The sequence below is a fragment of the Ailuropoda melanoleuca genome, chromosome 9 (assembly GCF_002007445.2).
Source record: "Ailuropoda melanoleuca isolate Jingjing chromosome 9, ASM200744v2, whole genome shotgun sequence".
Classification (NCBI taxonomy): Eukaryota; Metazoa; Chordata; class Mammalia; order Carnivora; family Ursidae; genus Ailuropoda; species Ailuropoda melanoleuca.
The window spans coordinates 69,023,696-69,041,555 of record NC_048226.1 but is presented as its reverse complement, the minus strand read 5'-3'; the positions used below and the strand labels follow the sequence as shown (position 1 = coordinate 69,041,555).

Here is a 17,860-nt window from a genome sequence, read left to right as displayed (position 1 = left end):
TGCACAACACAAGAGATTTGGAGATTTGTGGGCAACGAAGGCATCATAAAGGAGATAGCATTATAGCTAATTCTTGAAAAATGAGTAATTATAGCTAATATTTACATAGCACTTACTCTGTGCCAGGTGAGTTCTAAGAGCTTTACATTGATAAGATCTGGACAGATATAACAGTTTAACCAGATATTTAAATTATGTTTTTGTCAAAAAACTTCTTACTACCAAAAGGGAGTAATGATTTTATAGTGCTTCACTTTTAAGGTTTGAATTGTCATGGATAATTATAAACCATGGAAATTCACAGCAAGAGGGAGATAAAATATAGAAATATATCCTTTGGAAGTTTCTTCATGATATATTAAAGGTTTTGGAGAGTTTTTGTGTCTAGATAACATATAATATTTAGAGAAAATAAAGTGTTAAATGTATAGACATCGCCTTGTTGAAACTGGTGTGAGAAATAAGCAAAAGTCTCCCATTATTCATTTTTGGTTGGGTCCATAGACATCTTTCTATGTATTTGGAGTTCTGTACAATATATTATTTAATATAAATAAAAATGCAAAATTTTTTCTATCTGTATAAATTACAATTCACTGAAGATACACCCCAAGGTTTGTCAAGCAGTTTTATTTCTAAATTGGTGCTTTATTTTGTACTATTACTTCAAGGAAAAAGCCTGCAATTAATTTGTTTCAAGACTTATATATGCTCAGTGTCAATTTTCAGGCAATAAAGTCACCTGATTTTACAGGCATTCTTTGATATGTCAAACCAAATGGATTAACATAAAACCTACAGTGGCTCCCCACAGAGCCTAGCTTTGGTGCCACATCTATAAGAAATTTCCTGCCCAGAATGCTCAAATATTAGCATGACAAAACAAGTCTGGATAGTCTCCAAACATTTCTAGGAGAACCACAGTTCCTATTTTTAAAATAAAGTTTTGGCTTCATAATGACCCAGGGAAACTCAGATATATTTAATTAAGATGGAGAAAGCTTCCTGAACATGACCTTCCATGAATTCCTTTACTCCCTTTGATTATTTGTGACCTAAAGCTTCTAAAAGATATTCTTTCCACTCTTACCAAAGTGCAAAAAAGTCTAGCTCTTCCAGAACAGTGTAATTTGCTACGAAGACCAAAACTTATCATTTGAAAATAATTTCCCCTACCTAAATGTTCACTTTGGAGAGTTAGATTTAAAAAATATGCCTGAAGATTTCCTGATTACATTGTGATCACTTTTGGCACCTCTTGAAAGGTGATGGCTATCTTTGTTTTATTTGACACTTAAATAATTTCTCTTAAATTTATTTTAAGAATGTGTCCATAACCAGTTGAAAGTTGGCCAAGGTGCCAAGATGGTTTGCAGAGGTATCTTTAGCTTTTCATAATCTTCAAAAATCGTCACCTCCAAGATCTTTCCAAACAAGAATTAATAAAGAGAAAAAAATCTATTATAAAAAAAGAACATGGCTTTATTTCTCAAGTTTTGCACAATACGTACTTACTCTTTATAGTACTACAATTTTTGTTTTTCAGGAAAGATAATGGAAGTAATTAAATATAGATATAAAGACATAGACATAGATATTAATACAGGTAGATACATAGACAGATCCCCAATTTTTTAATTGCAAAAACATGTATTTCCATTGAGGCATCATAATATCAAAAAAAATTAGAGAAGGTCTTTATTTGATTCTCACAAGTGTGTTAATTATAAATCAAGGTGGAGAACTAGAAATAGTGCAGAACTCCATCTGTTTAAGATTCTTTACTGTGATTGGGAACCTTACGATTTTAAAATGGAATAAGCTCTTAGTTCTTTTGGTTTAGAGGTAATTCAAAATAATCATTTGCATTTATACACCCATTTGAAAAGTGGAAAAATTAAACTTTTTCTCTTTTTAATTTCCCAGGAGTAAGTTTTGCCCGGGTTTTGAAATTAGAGCTGCAAATATGGCAAATTACAGCGCAAGATTTTGTATCTAGCTTATTAGAAAAATGACTAGCAGTTACGGTTAAAACACCCTGCTTGAGATTTCTTCTTTATCCTTAACATCAGGATAAGTAAACTAAAAACTACCCACTGGAAATGCTTTACATCACTAGTTTCTTTGAGTCCTAGGGCATAGGTGAACGACAATGTAACACTCTCTATTCATCCTGCATTTTCCTTTTGTTTTGAATTTTAGTATTTGTCATATCAACATGGTTGAAAACAATTATTATATGAGCATCCCTTAAGGCCTCTTTCCCACGTTCAACTCCAGCTGCAGTATAAAGGTTAATGGGCTGCCCAGTGTCTCTATCCCATCCTTTACTCCCTTTCTTCTTGCCCCAATCCCACTCCTCACTTCCAAGGAGATTCCCGGAGGGGTATTCTACAATCTCCCTTAGAGTATCTGGAATACAATGAGGGAATTCAAATTATTTAAATGCTGTCCCATTTGTACTTTAGAAATTCCATGTTGCACATCATCTGAAAATGCATTTTTAATGTTTAATATGCTGAATTAAAGATATTAACTGATTTTTGTATGTTTTCTTTTGTTTTTAAAGGCTACCTTGGCTCTTTGTTGAGGTTTTGAATCATCAGTTGTCATTTTTGGCTTTTTATGTGTACAGTTGTTTATCAACTCAAAAAGTGTGGGTTTGGAATCAGACCTATATTTGCATCCAGCTCCCCTACTTTTTCGCTGTGTGACTCTGGCAATTGACACACTGTTTTCTCATTTACACAACAACTGTGTCTATTGACCTAACTGGCCCCCTGTACTGGGGAGGCTACCTAATTGTCCCTGAGAGTGCTGTTGAAAAGTTTGATGATAAAAGTTTCCTTACAAATGGCTTTTTATTCTATTCTATTCTATTCTATTCTATTCTATTCTATTCTATTCTATTCTATTCTTAGAAGCTCAAAGAATATTTTTAAAGTTTCATAAGTCAGCAACTAATATTGATTATCCTGGGTTAATTTTCCCAAGTACGTAGTAGGCTGTTTAAATATACATATATTTATTTATATATATAGTTTATACTTTAAATTTTCCTGATTTATCATTTTAAGCATTTGATTTGCTCCACTGTTTTAGTTTTCTCCCTCAAAGATTCCTATTACATGTATATTGATCTTCTTTACCTCTGTCCTATATCTATTATTTTCTTTGCATCTCGTTTTTTACTCCTTTTGATTTTTAAAATTTTGCTCTTTTCAATGTGTATTTCTCTTAAGGCTCCCTGGTATACTTTTTCATTTTTGTTTTGCTTCTAGTGTATTTACTTCTGAAATATTTTAATCTTTTATTTCTGAATTCTTTCTTGAATTCTATCACAACTCTTTTCAAAACAACTCATGAATTTTTCTATGTGATTTATGTTGATCTGCATGACTTCTACAATTTTCTTAATTTCATTTAGCTCATTTTGGAACTTAAGGTGTAGGTGTCATCTGTTTCATGGGCAGGTGCCCATTGTCCCCAAGGAAGACAGGCTGATCTTAATCTCTTTTTTCATGAGACACTGTATGGGATTCAACTGTTTTTCTTTTCTGATGGTTATTTTTAAGCGAAATGAGTGGATCAAGATAGTTCTGCTGACTTCACGGCTCTCATGCTTTCTCTTCAGACGTGTTCACAAAGTTATAATAAAAAATAGTCTGTATTTCCTGAGATCTGTCTACTCTGTATCCTTTCATCCTCATCCTTTTTATTTGGAACTTCTCTTTCTTTTGCCCCTTTTTTTGGAGGAGTAGGGGAAGTCCAATTCAACTTGGATTCTACTCCCAGCAGCTTTTTCTCAGAGCAGAGTTTAGCCCTAGAAGGGAACTTTAATTTATAACTTTCCAGAGTTTTGAGACCCAAACACTTCAAAGTTCCATCCCTTTGCATCTATCAGCAATAGCAAATTGGAGTCTACAGAATCTGTACCCTCCCACCCTGGTTTCACATGCTGTCCTCAGATGGCACACTTCAATCTCTAATGAGTACCTTGGGGCAATTTTGTAGGTTTCCTGTTCTCTGGTTGTCAAGTAGCCACACTGGTTTCCCTCATGATGCTGATATCATACAGGTCTCAAAACTACTTGCTGTTTACTCCCACTCATATTTGGGATTTGTAAGGATCTCATGTCACATAACCATAGGATTTTAAGCTTTGCTATTCTAATTGCTGTATCTTCTTATGGTAGGATTCAGAGAGTTTTTTTTTTTTTTTTAAGATTTTATTTATTCGACAGAGATAGAGACAGCCAGCGAGAGAGGGAACACAAGAAGGGGGAGTGGGAAAGGAAGAAGCAGGCTCATAGCGGAGGAGCCTGATGTGGGGCTTGATCCCACAACACCGGGATCACGCCCTGAGCCGAAGGCAGACGCTTAACCGCTGTGCCACCCAGGCGCCCCAGGATTCAGAGAGATTAAAAAACTATTATCTCTTCCTGAGTGCATGTTTACTAATGAACTTATTTTATAGGTGCCATTTCTATTCCAAAAAGCTCCAGATGAGACCCCATTTAACCCATAATAAAGGTTATACTGATGTGCTCTGGGACAGGCTTATACCCAGTAAAAACTATTAATCTATTATTTCACTTATCTAAGTGAGTAGCACAGTGCAATGTCAATCAGCCATTAAATTAGTGATAAAATAACTAAAAAAAAAAAAAAAAACAAGTTGACTGATGACTCCCTAGATATCAAATAGGAATTGAAAATGAAAGGTTACAACTCCCAGTGTGCTTGATAAGGTGATTAATTCGACACTACTAGACAAGAGAAGGTGACAAGGAGGAAATGTAATTAAAAGTAATATCTAATAACAAAGATACCTTTATGATCTTTACTCACTTTGTCGCAGAAGACCTTGATCTGGCAGTAAGCTCTATGAATGGGTTTATTGCTACGATTATTATAACTGTATGTATCAATCTGAATCATCAAAGGAAGTCCTTTCACCCCTTTCTGGGAGGAGAAATCTGTACTCAGGCAATTCACAGTGATGAAAATCTGAGTGTGGGAGAAAGAAAGGAAAAAAGTTTATAAGTCACCATAAAAAGGAAAATGCATAAACCTTAGACTTGGAATCAAAATACTACACAATCTCATAAGGACAACTGAAGAATATTTGGATACTCTGAAATAAGAACATGCTGCACACATAAAACATATCACATAATTTATAATTTAAATATATAAAAATTGTTGCTTTCACATTAAATCTTGAAATAGACAACCAATACTTTACTTCAAGTGTATCAGCAAAGTTTTATTTATTTTTCAAACATGCATAAATCAGATGTGTAAAACACTCTCTCTGCAACATATTAAAGCCATCACTTCTAATTATATCACTTTCTCAAATCTCTGACCTGTGGGGTTAAAACAAAAAAAAAACCCCAAGATGCTAGATAGCATCTTCCCTTGCACACTACTGCACTGAAGCAGTGATTTGTTAATATATCTGTTTTTCCTACCTAACTCTTAACTTTGAGATTTGAGACCATTTCTTCTGTTTTTGTATTCGTGGTACCTAATGTAGTGTGTGGCAGAGAGTAGGCATTCACAAAATATGTGATGAATCAATTCATGAGTTTATCTGTAGAAAACCCCCTAGAGATTGGTAGTCAAAGACCCTAAGTTTTATTTTTTACTTTTATTTTTTTACGTTTATTTAATATATTTAGTGATCTCTACACCCAGTGTGGGCTTGAACTGATGACATGAGATCAAAAGTCACATGCTCCTCCACTGAGCCCACCAGGCGCCCCCAAAGGCCCCAAGCTTTAGTTCTAGCTCTAACATTAACTAGCTAAGAGACCTCAGACAAGTCACTTATCAGCTTTGGTTTTCAATTTTTTCTTTAAATTGTTTTTAAAATCCTTCCCTGAAGGGCAGAATGTAAATACCAATATACTTCCAGGTTACTGAAAGAGCAAAAGAAGAGCTGGTGAAGGAAATGTAGTAAACTCACTGGCATCCTCATCTTAAAACAAGGGGCATCAAGAGATACAACAGAAATAACATGAATACAAAAAAAAAAAAAAAAGGAAGCTCCAATAAATTATTAAAGATTATAGCACTGACCAACAGAACTAAAAATAATAATTTGTCATAAAATGTTGGGAGGAACAGAAGGAGCGTAAATGACTAAATTTATCCTTATTTTACATAGTGGGTATATCATTTACAGTTGACTTACCAAGGAATAAAGGAATGGGTGCAGCACCTATATTTACGTGGTAAGTACATCAATATTAAGATGTGGTCTCTGGGAAAAACTAAGCATTTTTTTTTCATTTATACCACATTTATTATTTTTGTTTAACATAAAACTTTAAATCACTCATTGTTCTAAAATTGTATAGTTATGTATTCTAAAAACCATTTCATTGATGCATCATGTGACCCATGTTTTATTTGGTCCCACCGAAATTTTCACTCACTTTGAAACCCTTGACCTTGTGTGTCACAGCAATATCAAAAAGAACAGCCCTGCAAAAGCAAAGAGCCACTGGCATGAGCTGCATTTTAAAGGCCATTCAAATCTTTGATTTTACTACCAGGACTGATCTAATTCATTTCAAGCTCTATTGCCTGTAGGCTTTTGGTAATTTATACAAGCAGATATCTCATTTTTAGTGCTATATCTTGTATAAAGATCATTTTGTATTTTATTTTTGAACCTCTTACTTGATCACGAGAAACACCTCAGTAAAACACCACATCAATAATAAGGCTAAGATGAAAGGTCTTAGTGACATGCTAGTTACGACAACCTCATACAATGTGCCGCGGCCTCTCACTTCTCCAGCCACCATCTGAAAACAAGCGCCTAGAGATGATCTAACAATGGCTTCATTCATTCATTCATTCATTCATTCTATTCATTTGCTTATTCATTCATCCTATAAACATCAACACAAGCCCACTGTGGTTCAAACACAACATCATACACTGGGGACAGAGAAGAAAGAAGAAAGCCAGACCCCTGCCTCGTGTAGTGGACAGTCCAAGAGGAAGACAGATGAGTAATCCAGTAATAACCACCACAGGGTGGTCAAGGTTCTCGAAAGAGAGCTGTGTACAGAGGCAGTGAGAACACAGAACACAGCATCGAACCTAGAAGACATGTGTGAAACAAAACCCTTGCAGACACTGGGATGAGACTATGGACTCCACAAATGCTTGTGAATTATTTAGGAATGACAGAGAAAAAGAATGACTAAAAATGCAAATGTCAAGTGATTCAGAGGAGCTGAGTGATAAAGACCACTAAAAAGAGTATGCCATGTCTGTTTCTCCTCCTGAACATTCACAGTAAAAGTACATAGAAAATGTTGTCTGCTGCTCCTGGAGATGACCTAACTACAGAGAACATTCATGCACGACACAAATATTTTTAAATACCTACTATGTTCTTGAGATTGTGGTAGGTACTAGCTCAGATACACTAGTTATGGTCCTATAATCACAGAAGTCAGAGGCTACGCGGAGAGAGAGAGGCAGTATGACGGTGCTCTAAAGATCACAATAACTTCATCAAATGCTGATCTATCTCCAGGTCAAACAAACAAATAAAAGCAACTTTCCTGGGAACACTTGACTTCTTTTATTGTTATTGTTATTCCTGACAATGGAGTTATCTTGGCCAGAATGTATGAAACACAACTTTATGTCAGCAAATTAGTGATCACTCTGGGGAGCTAGGCAGTTGTCCATATTTTTGACCATGTACTTCATAGAGAAATCTTCCTGTAGTGACTGTAATCCATGCAGACTGTTTTTTCCAATCCCTCATAACTCCTGCCTAGCACTACAGAAGCCAGAAGAGAACAGTGCAGGCATATTTCCTAAGGTATTAGGATTCACAGTCAGGTCAGTGAATTATCCATACCTCACGCGCAGTGGACCACACTCAGACAGGCAGGATGCAATATTCACTGTGGCCTTTGTCAGCTCCAATCACAACTAAGAGAGCTGGGCTGATGGAACGTATATATTTACAAGGGCCACTTGAATAGGACAGACCCTACTGGCAACATACTACAAGAAATAGACTAAATCCTCTTTGGAGGAGCTGGAACAGTCAGCCACCCAGTAGCAAGGGTCTTTAAAGGTCAAATGAGCTACAACACACTAGATTCTACATGGACACACTTAGATTAGGTTCTTTTAATAGAGGAAGATTCTTAGTAGAAGGTCCAATGGGCTCTCTTTGACTCATGGTATCCTGATTACAGAGAGTAAACAACACGAGAATCTGCCTTCTCTGCTACATTAAGTCGGCAGCTCGCAGACTTATCCTAACAGGCAGGGATTTTATAATAGAGTTGGCACCACTTTCCTCTTGCCTGGCTGCCTGAACCAATAGCAAAGCACAGTGTCAGTGCCTGATGGTATCAATCATAGTCTCGCTGTGCTGCACTCAAACTCTAAGTGGTTGAACTTTAACTGCAGTTGGGGAGTAGAGGGGTTGGGAAGGTATGGAAGGGCATTAACTAAAACCTTGGCTCGAGAACTGATAAGCATTTATTTGTTTCATCTTGCAAACCCAACCATGTCCCAGTTCCATGCACAGCAGGGAAACGTGAAAGCCAGTTTCTTGGAAGTTTATCTACAAAGCACTGTTTGCAAATGTGTATGTATTATAGAAACTCAGGGAAAAGGTATGCATTCCCCCACCAAATGTTCATCCAAATGTCAAGCACAGAATATTCTTAACTCCAGTAGGAGTCCTGATTATGTAAAGAGCATATAAATGCCATGAACAATTGGGTCTGTCACCCAATAATTATGAATGTTACATATGTTCATATAATGTTTTCAAAATCCCATTTATTAATTTTCCTATAATTCTGACAGTATATAATTTATTCTTTAGAAAAATATTCATTAAATCAGGTGTATGTAGGCAGATAATACATAGTATTTAAATTTTCTCATTGGTTAAAAAATCGATTCAGACAGATTGTTTCTAAGTATACCAAGACCTTTCCAGAAACAGAGGCAGTCTCATGACAATTGACATTTCTTAATAAAATCTTTTTTTACATATGAATTGCAATTTCCATTTTGTAGTTCCTACATAAGACAAGTGACTTTGTCCAGGTTATAATAATTCTCAGTTGTGCACTATGCATGTAGTAAGATTTATTAAAATAAACATAGATCAATGGGCTTTAGAATTACTACATTAACTTGATTATTAACTCCTAAGATTTTTTCCAAGAGCTTGCCTTTAAAATAAATGGGTCTATCTTTGATTTACAAAATGATTTGAGATTTAAAAAATCATAATGTCCCCGACTTGATGGAAAACATTTATTTTTTCCTCTTTAAACAACTGTATTTTGCATTTTTAAGAATCTTCTGATTAAAGACAAAGAAAGCTACTTATTTCCTTATTTTGAGACTCTGAAGAGCTCTTTTCGGGAAATTGCACATGCATTAACCTGCAAATTACAGCAACATAGCCTACACCAAGAAATCAGCATTTTCAATCTAAAACACGAACAATATATAAATACATAAGTGTGGGCACCTGGGTGGCTCGGTTTGGCTCAGGTCATGATCCTGGAGTCCCAGGATCGAGTCCTGCATCAGGCCCCCTGCTCTGCAGAGAGTCTGCTTCTCCCTCTGACCCTCCCCCTTCTCATGCTCTCTCTCTCTCTCTCTCACATTCTCTCTCTCTCAAATAAATAAATAAAATCTTTAAAAAAAAATAAATACATAAGTGTGCTCTTGCCAATTTCCCCACTCTGTTTTCCTCTTGGTTCTTGGAATTATTAAAGACCATATGGATGGTTTTCTTAAATATCAGCATTTTAATTCCATTTTATATGATGGTATTTGGGTGCAGATGCAACACCAAATTGAGACAGAAAGATAGATAGCCTAAAAGTAGACAATATGAACATGTGAAAGCTCAGCCTTGGGAATTCATTCACTGCCTTCATGCATTAATTTATCAAATATTTGTCAAGTATCTTCTGTCTGTGCCTGGTGTTATGCTACACGGTGGGACACAAGAATGATGAGATAGACTCCCTACCCTCAGAGAGCTTGCTATTTTTTTGAGGAGCTAAGAAACTCTTACATTTACTGACACTTCCATTTACATAGCACTTTTAGGGAATGCTTTAAAATTTGACAATATTATTTATCTTTTCCTACAGGTACTCTAGGCATACCTGTATATACATATATACACATTGGGTTTACTCACATAGTCTATCACAGTTCTCCATATTTTTTTAGCCCTCAACTTTTTCCATTTCGAGAACATACCAAGCCTGTTCCCAGGTGACAGCCTTTGCTATTTGTTGTGCCCTATATCTCCAATGCTGTCCCCACAGATAGCCCCACACACTGTCAGCTCCTTCTTCTCATTCAGATTCCAGTCCAATGTCAACTGTTCAGAAATACCAGCTTTGACTACGCCATCTAGAGCTATCTTCCTCCTCCTCTTCCCACCTCAGACCATGACCAGAAGCAAACTCTATCACACTGCTCTTTTCCATTTTCTTCAGAGTACTTACCATTGTTCCGATTTATCTTGTTGTTTATCTGTTTAGTGCTTAATTATGTCTGCTCGCTGGTAAGAGGCTGCAAGCTCATAAGAGGACGCCCTTGTCTGGCTCAAGGTCATTCTATTCCTAGTGCCAATCACATGATAGATACTCAACAAATATTTGTCCAATGAATTAAAAGAAAATTACCTTTCTAAATGCACATTTCCCTCTTTATCCATGTTCTTGCCTTCAAAAGCCAAACCTTCTAGGAAGCAGAATTGCTTAGCTGAAGTTATCAAAATAATATAGCAGAGTTAGCTGCTCTGACCAGATTTACCCTAAAATTTGTTATCCGTTTGTGTATCAACACATGTAAATTGAGCACCAACTATATACTCAGTATGAATATATAGTGGAATATATAGTGTATGTATGTACATGTATATATGTCATGGAGGATGCTATTTATAGACACTATGGGAAATACAGAAGTACACGGTACAGCTCTATCCTCAAGGGAAAAGAGGGACATAACAGCTTTTGCTACTGTGGAATGTATATCATTAGATACTAAACTGGCAATCCCAACCTATACATGCTGTAAGACGTGATGAAAAATTGAGAAATCAGCAAGTCAGCCAGGGAAGATTTGACGTAGGAGTCTTGAGCTGGAAGAGCTGACTGAAAATAATGAAGAGATCGGCCTAATGGGAGAGGAGGCATCGTGTTGAGGTTAGGAAGGAGCCTGAAGGAAGGGGGTTGGTGAGGGAAGAGGTCAACCAAAATGTTTATGTCACTGTGATCAAGTAATGAACACCTGATGAGGTCAAGTGTATATTATCGGGGCCAGGACAGATAGAACTCTGGCCATAGTATCCAACATCCAAGTTACAAAGAGGATAAGGAGAGTAATGCTGAGCAGAGGCCACCAGGTTCAGAAGTAAAAGAAGGCCTGCACCCCTTTGAGAGGCCAGACTGATGGAGAGAAAGGCAGGAAGCTAGACTGCTGGGAGAGACAGGACTTGGAGACAGACAGGGGACATCACAGCTGGGAAGCCTGACGGAAGAAGGAGGGATGAACAGGAACATGGGTAGCAGGTAGCAGATCACAGGGCCAAACACAGGTGTTCTTCCAAGATTGAGGAGGTGTTCACGCAGTAAGAGAGGATGAATATAAGAGGCTGCAGAAAGGTGGAGTGTGGGACTTAACAGCCTCGGACCAAGGATTAAATAGGATTGACTCAAAAGTGAAGTTCTGTAAGAAAAAAGACAGAGCTTTCTCTGAAACTGGAAGCCAAGTGAGAGGAAAGCACAGGGAAAAAAAAAAAAAGTACAGGAAACTCCAAATTATGTAGCTGGTGCAGATCCCAGCAGTGTGCCCTTGGACTAGTTATTGGACTTTTCTGACTCATTTGTAAATAGGTACAACAATCCCTTCCTTGGTAGTGTGACACTTTACAATGCGATGACGTTTTAAACTGTAAAAGTGCTATGAAATCTAAGGGACTTCCTCCTCATCACCATGGTGTGCATCTTCACAGATACCTGGTCTCCTAGTTGCAACTACTGTCCGACCCGGGCCCTTCCTCACCCCCAGGGCACAGCCACAAAGCCCCACCCATTTTGCCTCCCCAACTACGCCTGCAAGGCTGCTTCCTCTTGTCTTCCCAGTTCCCCAGATCAAGCCCCCCTTCCTCTCTGGATTCTCTCTCAGGGCACTTTGTGATACTATCGCCAAATGATTCAAAGGCAGCTTAGCTATGATTCACATTCATTTGAGCAAAAAGATATTTAATTGAGGTGAACTGATCTGAAAAACAAAATCTGTCTCTGCACGACACTTTTAGAGGGTTGGAGTCACAGGCTTTGACGGGGAGAGGGCAAGAGAGAAATCTCTCCGACAGAACCTTTCTTGCCCTTCAGATTGCAGGCTGCTGCCACTCTGCTGTCACCTGAACACAGCTTCTGAAACAGCACCTCAGGATAAGGAAGAATTCGACCTTGCCTAAGAGTGGGTTGGGCTGTTTCATAAATAATGAGCTCCCGGTCAGAGGAAGAATGTAAGCATAGACTGAAAGATTCACTCACTCAACTTGCTGATTATTTGTTGCTATTTTGATCCTTTTTGGTTCATGTTTAACACTTAAAACTTGTACTGACTTTGTAAAACTATGGCACAAAATTCAAAAGGCACAAAAGGTTAACTGTAAAAGCACCCCCCCATCCTGCACAGCTCCCTAGTCAACAGTTTTTTGAGGATCCTTCACAGTTTCTTGTGTATACTTCCAGAAATATGCTACGCAATACATATCATTATTCTTTATACAAATGGTACCACGGTAAACATACAGTTCTGCATCTTGCTTTACTAAATACATTTTGAAGATACCTCTTTTCTTTTTTAAAGAGCCATGAAATATGGAGTAATAATTTCTTTAACATTGGGTTGTTTCCAGTCTTTTCATTTTAAAATGACACAATGCATGTCTTTCAACATGGATTTTGTACACATGTGCACAAATAAATTATTGACAGTATACAGGCCATGTCACTGACTTTTTAGTCTGACTTTTGTTCCTCACTATTTTACTGAAATTGCTGGCTTCAAGGCCAGCCTTCTTTATAGCAAATTCATAAGGAGGGGTTCTCGAATTTAGTATGTATCCAGGAGGCCTTGTTAAAATATGGATTACAGGGCCCTATCAACAGAGTTTCCAATTCAGTAGGTCTGGGGTGAAAGATCCAAGTATTTGCATTTCTAACTCTCCCCAGATAAGGTGGGTGATGCATGTGGAGGACCAGGCTTTGAGAAACCACTGCCTACAACACTGACTTCATTCATCGGTTCTTCCTTCTCTCGCCACTTCCTCACCCCTGCCTTCTTCTGTACTCTTCCTCCTGACCACCCCTTCCTTGTCTGGTCCCTCTTCCAACATCCTTAAATGGGGTGAGTCTAAAGTCCCATCCTTGACCCTCTCTTGCCCACGGCCCAATTCTCTCCATGGCAATCTCCTCCTCTCTCGTGACTTTTATTCTCCTCTCTCTACAAACAACTCTGAACTTCTCTCCAGAGCTCCACAACTCCCTGCTCTTCTTGAGCTTCCCACTCTGCATCTTCGAGCACCCTGTCCCACCACCTAGCATGCCCTTCTGTCCAACTTCCCCAGACTTAAATTACAACTGACCCTTAAGACACAGCTCATAAGCCAAATTCTCCCCCACGTCCTCCCTGATCCCACAGAAAGGAGATCTCTAAGTGCTGGAGTATTTAGAAATGAAGTATAAATATGTGTGTGTATGTGTGTGTGTGTGTGTGCGTGTGTGTGTGTGTGTGTGTGTGTGTGTAAGAGAGAGAGAAAAGAGAAAGGAAATCTAGCAAATTATTAGCAATGAGTCAGTCTCAGTGAAGGGTATGTGGCATCAATTGTATTGTTTTTTCAACCTTTCATTTGTAATTTTTTTAAGTAAAAAGTTGGGGACATTTTTAAATAAAAAATAAAGAGTTCTCTCCCTTTCCAGAACTTTCCTGGCACTTTAACTCTATTTTCATTAGAGTCTTTGTCACTCTTCCCCTCATATTACATTACTTACAGCTATGTCTTACTTCTCAACCTGGCCAAAATGCTCTCTGAGAGCAGACATTCTGCCCAGCTCATCTGTCCATGAATGTCCCCTGCCTAGACTAGCACACAATATGCAGCAGGCAAGCTGCTTCGAGGGAGTGACTGTCCCTTTGTCAGAAATAATGTAGAATATTACTGCTAGATCCTCCCCATACAAAAAGGCAGTGCTGAAAGAGCACATGCTTTAGACAGTCCAAGGTGGGAGTTCCACCTCTGCTGTGTGTTAGCTGTGCAACTTTAGTTAAGCTAGCTAACCCCTCTGGGCTTCAAATTCTTCATTATTTAAATGAAAAATTATATCCACTTAAAATATGAATACTGCATAATGTATATAAAACAGCTGGCAGAGTGCCTAGTATATAGTAATCACGGAACAAATATTAACTGTGGTGCAGGTGTGTGTGCATGCATACACACACACACACACACACACACATCAGCCTCTGAAATCTAAATCTGTAACTTCATTCTCTGAGCACATACAACAGTTCATGCATGAAGTTAGAGAGCCCTAAACAGAGTTCAGTCCAGAAACCATGGATACAACACATCCTAACCAAAGATCAGGCCATTGATATCTTCAGTGAGATGCCTTCCACAGATTATTCCTTCTATATATGAATTAAGTCTAGCTTTATAGCTTTTCCTGCCATCCATTACCTTATAAAACTGGAACAAAGGCATGGCTTTGTTTAAGTTTAATACCAAAGACTCCAGCAAATGTTTACCTTTCCCTTCTAAAACTTCCTTCACCCACACCACGCCCCAGCAAACACATAAAAATGCCATTTGCCCTGCTTCGCAGTGTGGATCTTGACCTTTCAAGACCCCTCCCAGGAGCCTCCTCCAAGCCTTGCTTTACTTTTACGACCAGGAAAGATGCCTTATAATATTCTCTAATCTTTCATTAGATGACTTGTTTTGTTTAAAATTGGGTCCTACTTAGACAAAAAACTGGGATGTAACTTTTTCTTAAGTAATATCTATCAACCTCATCTCATCCTAGACTGTCTTATAAGCAGAAAGAGAGCTCCCAGACTGCTAGCAGGGGGTTGAGGGAATGAACGAGGTCATGAACCCACAGGACATCAGGAGTATGGTCTTCTTTGGCCACTCCTTTGGTTTCTTTTTTCATCCTGAAAATACAATATTTACATTTCTTGTCTTCTCTCTTGGTGTCCAGTGCTGGAATTTCGCAGAAAGAGAACACAGTCCATTTAGAAACATCCCCCTGGAAAGCAAGATTTGTCAAGACTATCAAGACTGTAATTTTCTAAGTGCTATGAGGTGGCCCAATAAAAACTGATTAAATATTTTACACCAAACAGAAGTAAATGGAAGGGAGAGAGAAAGAGGGAGGGAGAGATACAATAAAATTGGGACCATTTAATGGATTCACCATGATCTGGTGAATTTCAAGTCAGTCTTTCAATTAGCATAACCTTATTTTCCACAAAAAAGAGACTGAATAATTTGCAACGTACAAGATGGTTAGAACACTTCACATTTTCTCCAACTTACTACTTTTACAGAGGCTATGATCAAAGCACTGATGTTTCTACGAGCCTGACTTTTAAGCTATTAAAATTGAGATGATGAGGACAGAAAGGCTGTTTAGCATTCATTAGCAGCTGATGGAGCAAAGAGCTAGGTTCTGCTTGCTGACCACTAGTTGTACTTTGAAAAGACAGCATGGGAAGAGAAACGGTTGACCCATCCAGAGAGAAAAGGAAGAATCCTGGACTTCATATGAACAGAGTAAGTTATCCTACATGACAGCTCTATTTATGTCTCATAATATGAAGGAATTCCTGATGCAGGCCACACCAAATATCCTCAAGTCCCAGGCAGCTGCAGGACCATGCTGGGACATTAAAGGAACTTCATTTTCTTCTTTAAGGATGGATTTACAAATACAAGAGGTAACTTTTTACTCCCAACCTCCACTTGGATTTTCTGGCTCAACCAGCTGACTCATCTCACAGCACATCCATATTTCCACCACTCAGACTGGTTCTCGGTTCTCATATGATATCCCCTTGGGATCAGAGGAAAATCAGACATAAAGGCAATAAATAAAAGGCACAAATATTAAGGGAAATAGGGCCCAGAAGAAATATCAGCATGTATCCCCGCAATTTGAATTTCCTCACAATTTCAAAAATTACATGGAAATCTCTTCCATAAATCCAGTTCACTTAAAGCATCCAAAGGGACCCAAAGTTAGAGGAATCTACCTCTAAAATGAATATTGCTTACATGAAATATTTGCTTCAAATTTAGTAGTTTGGGAAATGTGGGCTTTCGTTTACTAGATTTCTTACATTGCAGACATAAAGCTAATAGCCAATGTGTGCCTTCTGCAACCTTCATCTTCTCTAATAATAATCACCATTCTTGCTTTGAATTTTTTTATGTTGTGCTATCTGCATGGTATTGCAATAAAGGGAAAAGAACCGTCTTCATGGTTCATAACAGTGTCACAACACACGACAGAAGAAAAAGTGTAAAGAACAGTGTACAGAAATAATGTATATGAGTATGAAAATGAAATTCAGTACACCAGAAAAAGGAGCTAGAGAGAAGTGAGGAAGGTGGAGTACAAATGTATCACACTATGGTGAAGAAGTTACATTACAAAGCATGTGCTGATTTTTAATTAATACAAAGTGAGGTCATGATTATGCAAACGAGATCACTAATGTTAGGCTAACACACACACGCACACACACACACGCACACACACTCAGTTGAACAATCCTCAGTCCCATATTCATTCTAATCAATAATACGTACGATATCAATAGATAATGTACACCAGGGCAACCAAAGACAGGCACAGGGAGAGACCTGTGTGCTAGAAGTACCAGGCCAGTGAGACCATCTTCATTGGTGGGCAGTAAAGAGACAGAGGGTGGCAAAAGCAAGGTGACTTGATTGAACTGCTTTGCTCAAGGAGATGGGGCTAATCATTTGTTTTCTTTTTTTCTGGACCTGTACTCCATAAACTTCTTTGAGAAGGAAAATCATAGCATGCTTTGGTCTAAAAAAAAAAAAAATGCAGTTCCCTCTCTTGGGATGATTAAGAGCATGGACTCTGGACTCTGAGGGACATATGTTTAAAAAGTCCATCTTATCCACCTGCCTAATCTCGCAATGCCTGGTATGTAGAAAGTCGATATTTAGTGGAATCAGAACCCGACAGACACAGGAAAATGATCCATGATGTCTCATAGCCTCTCTGCTCCCGACCCTACCCTGATCAGGTCTCAACCCTGACCCCCACCCAACCTCAGCACAAAACGTTGTTAACAGGGATAAAAACATATGCCTTATCTGTGTCCTTGACCCCTTCTAAAATTGCAACAACTTCCTGTCTAAGAGTTCCTCCCTGAACCCCAAAATGCAGGAAGAACATTCACTGCTAATATGGCATAGCAGAGGGCTAAACCAGCCAATCGCCCAAAGCCCTTCCTGCAGCTCTGCACAGAGAGGGGAAGGAGGCATGGGGTAGGCATCATTCCAGAGGGTAATCACTGCTTCTGCAGACAGAGCTGACAGGCAGCAACGAGGAACCCAGGAGAGACAGAAGTTCATATTATTGAATTATTATAGATCCTTAAAAAAATCAGAGATGGGAGACAGGGTAGTAGTAGGTGTATCTGACTGCTTGATTATTTAGCGGAGCTGGTATTGAGGAAGGAGGAACATTTTTACTGGATC

At 38.3% G+C, this 17,860-nt stretch overlaps 1 protein-coding gene across 4 annotated transcripts in view; it reads right to left on the bottom strand.

Moving 5' to 3' along the window:
- The window catches only part of GRHL2 (grainyhead like transcription factor 2), a 155,842-nt gene that overhangs the window by 37,701 nt on the left and 100,281 nt on the right, over window positions 1-17,860 (bottom strand). For all 4 annotated transcript variants that reach the window (XM_019810127.2, XM_034668387.1, XM_019810124.2 and 1 more), the window contains exon 9: window positions 4,852-5,010. In XM_019810127.2, the coding sequence (XP_019665686.1) occupies window positions 4,852-5,010 (159 nt within the window). The remainder of the gene's footprint in view (window positions 1-4,851; window positions 5,011-17,860) is intronic.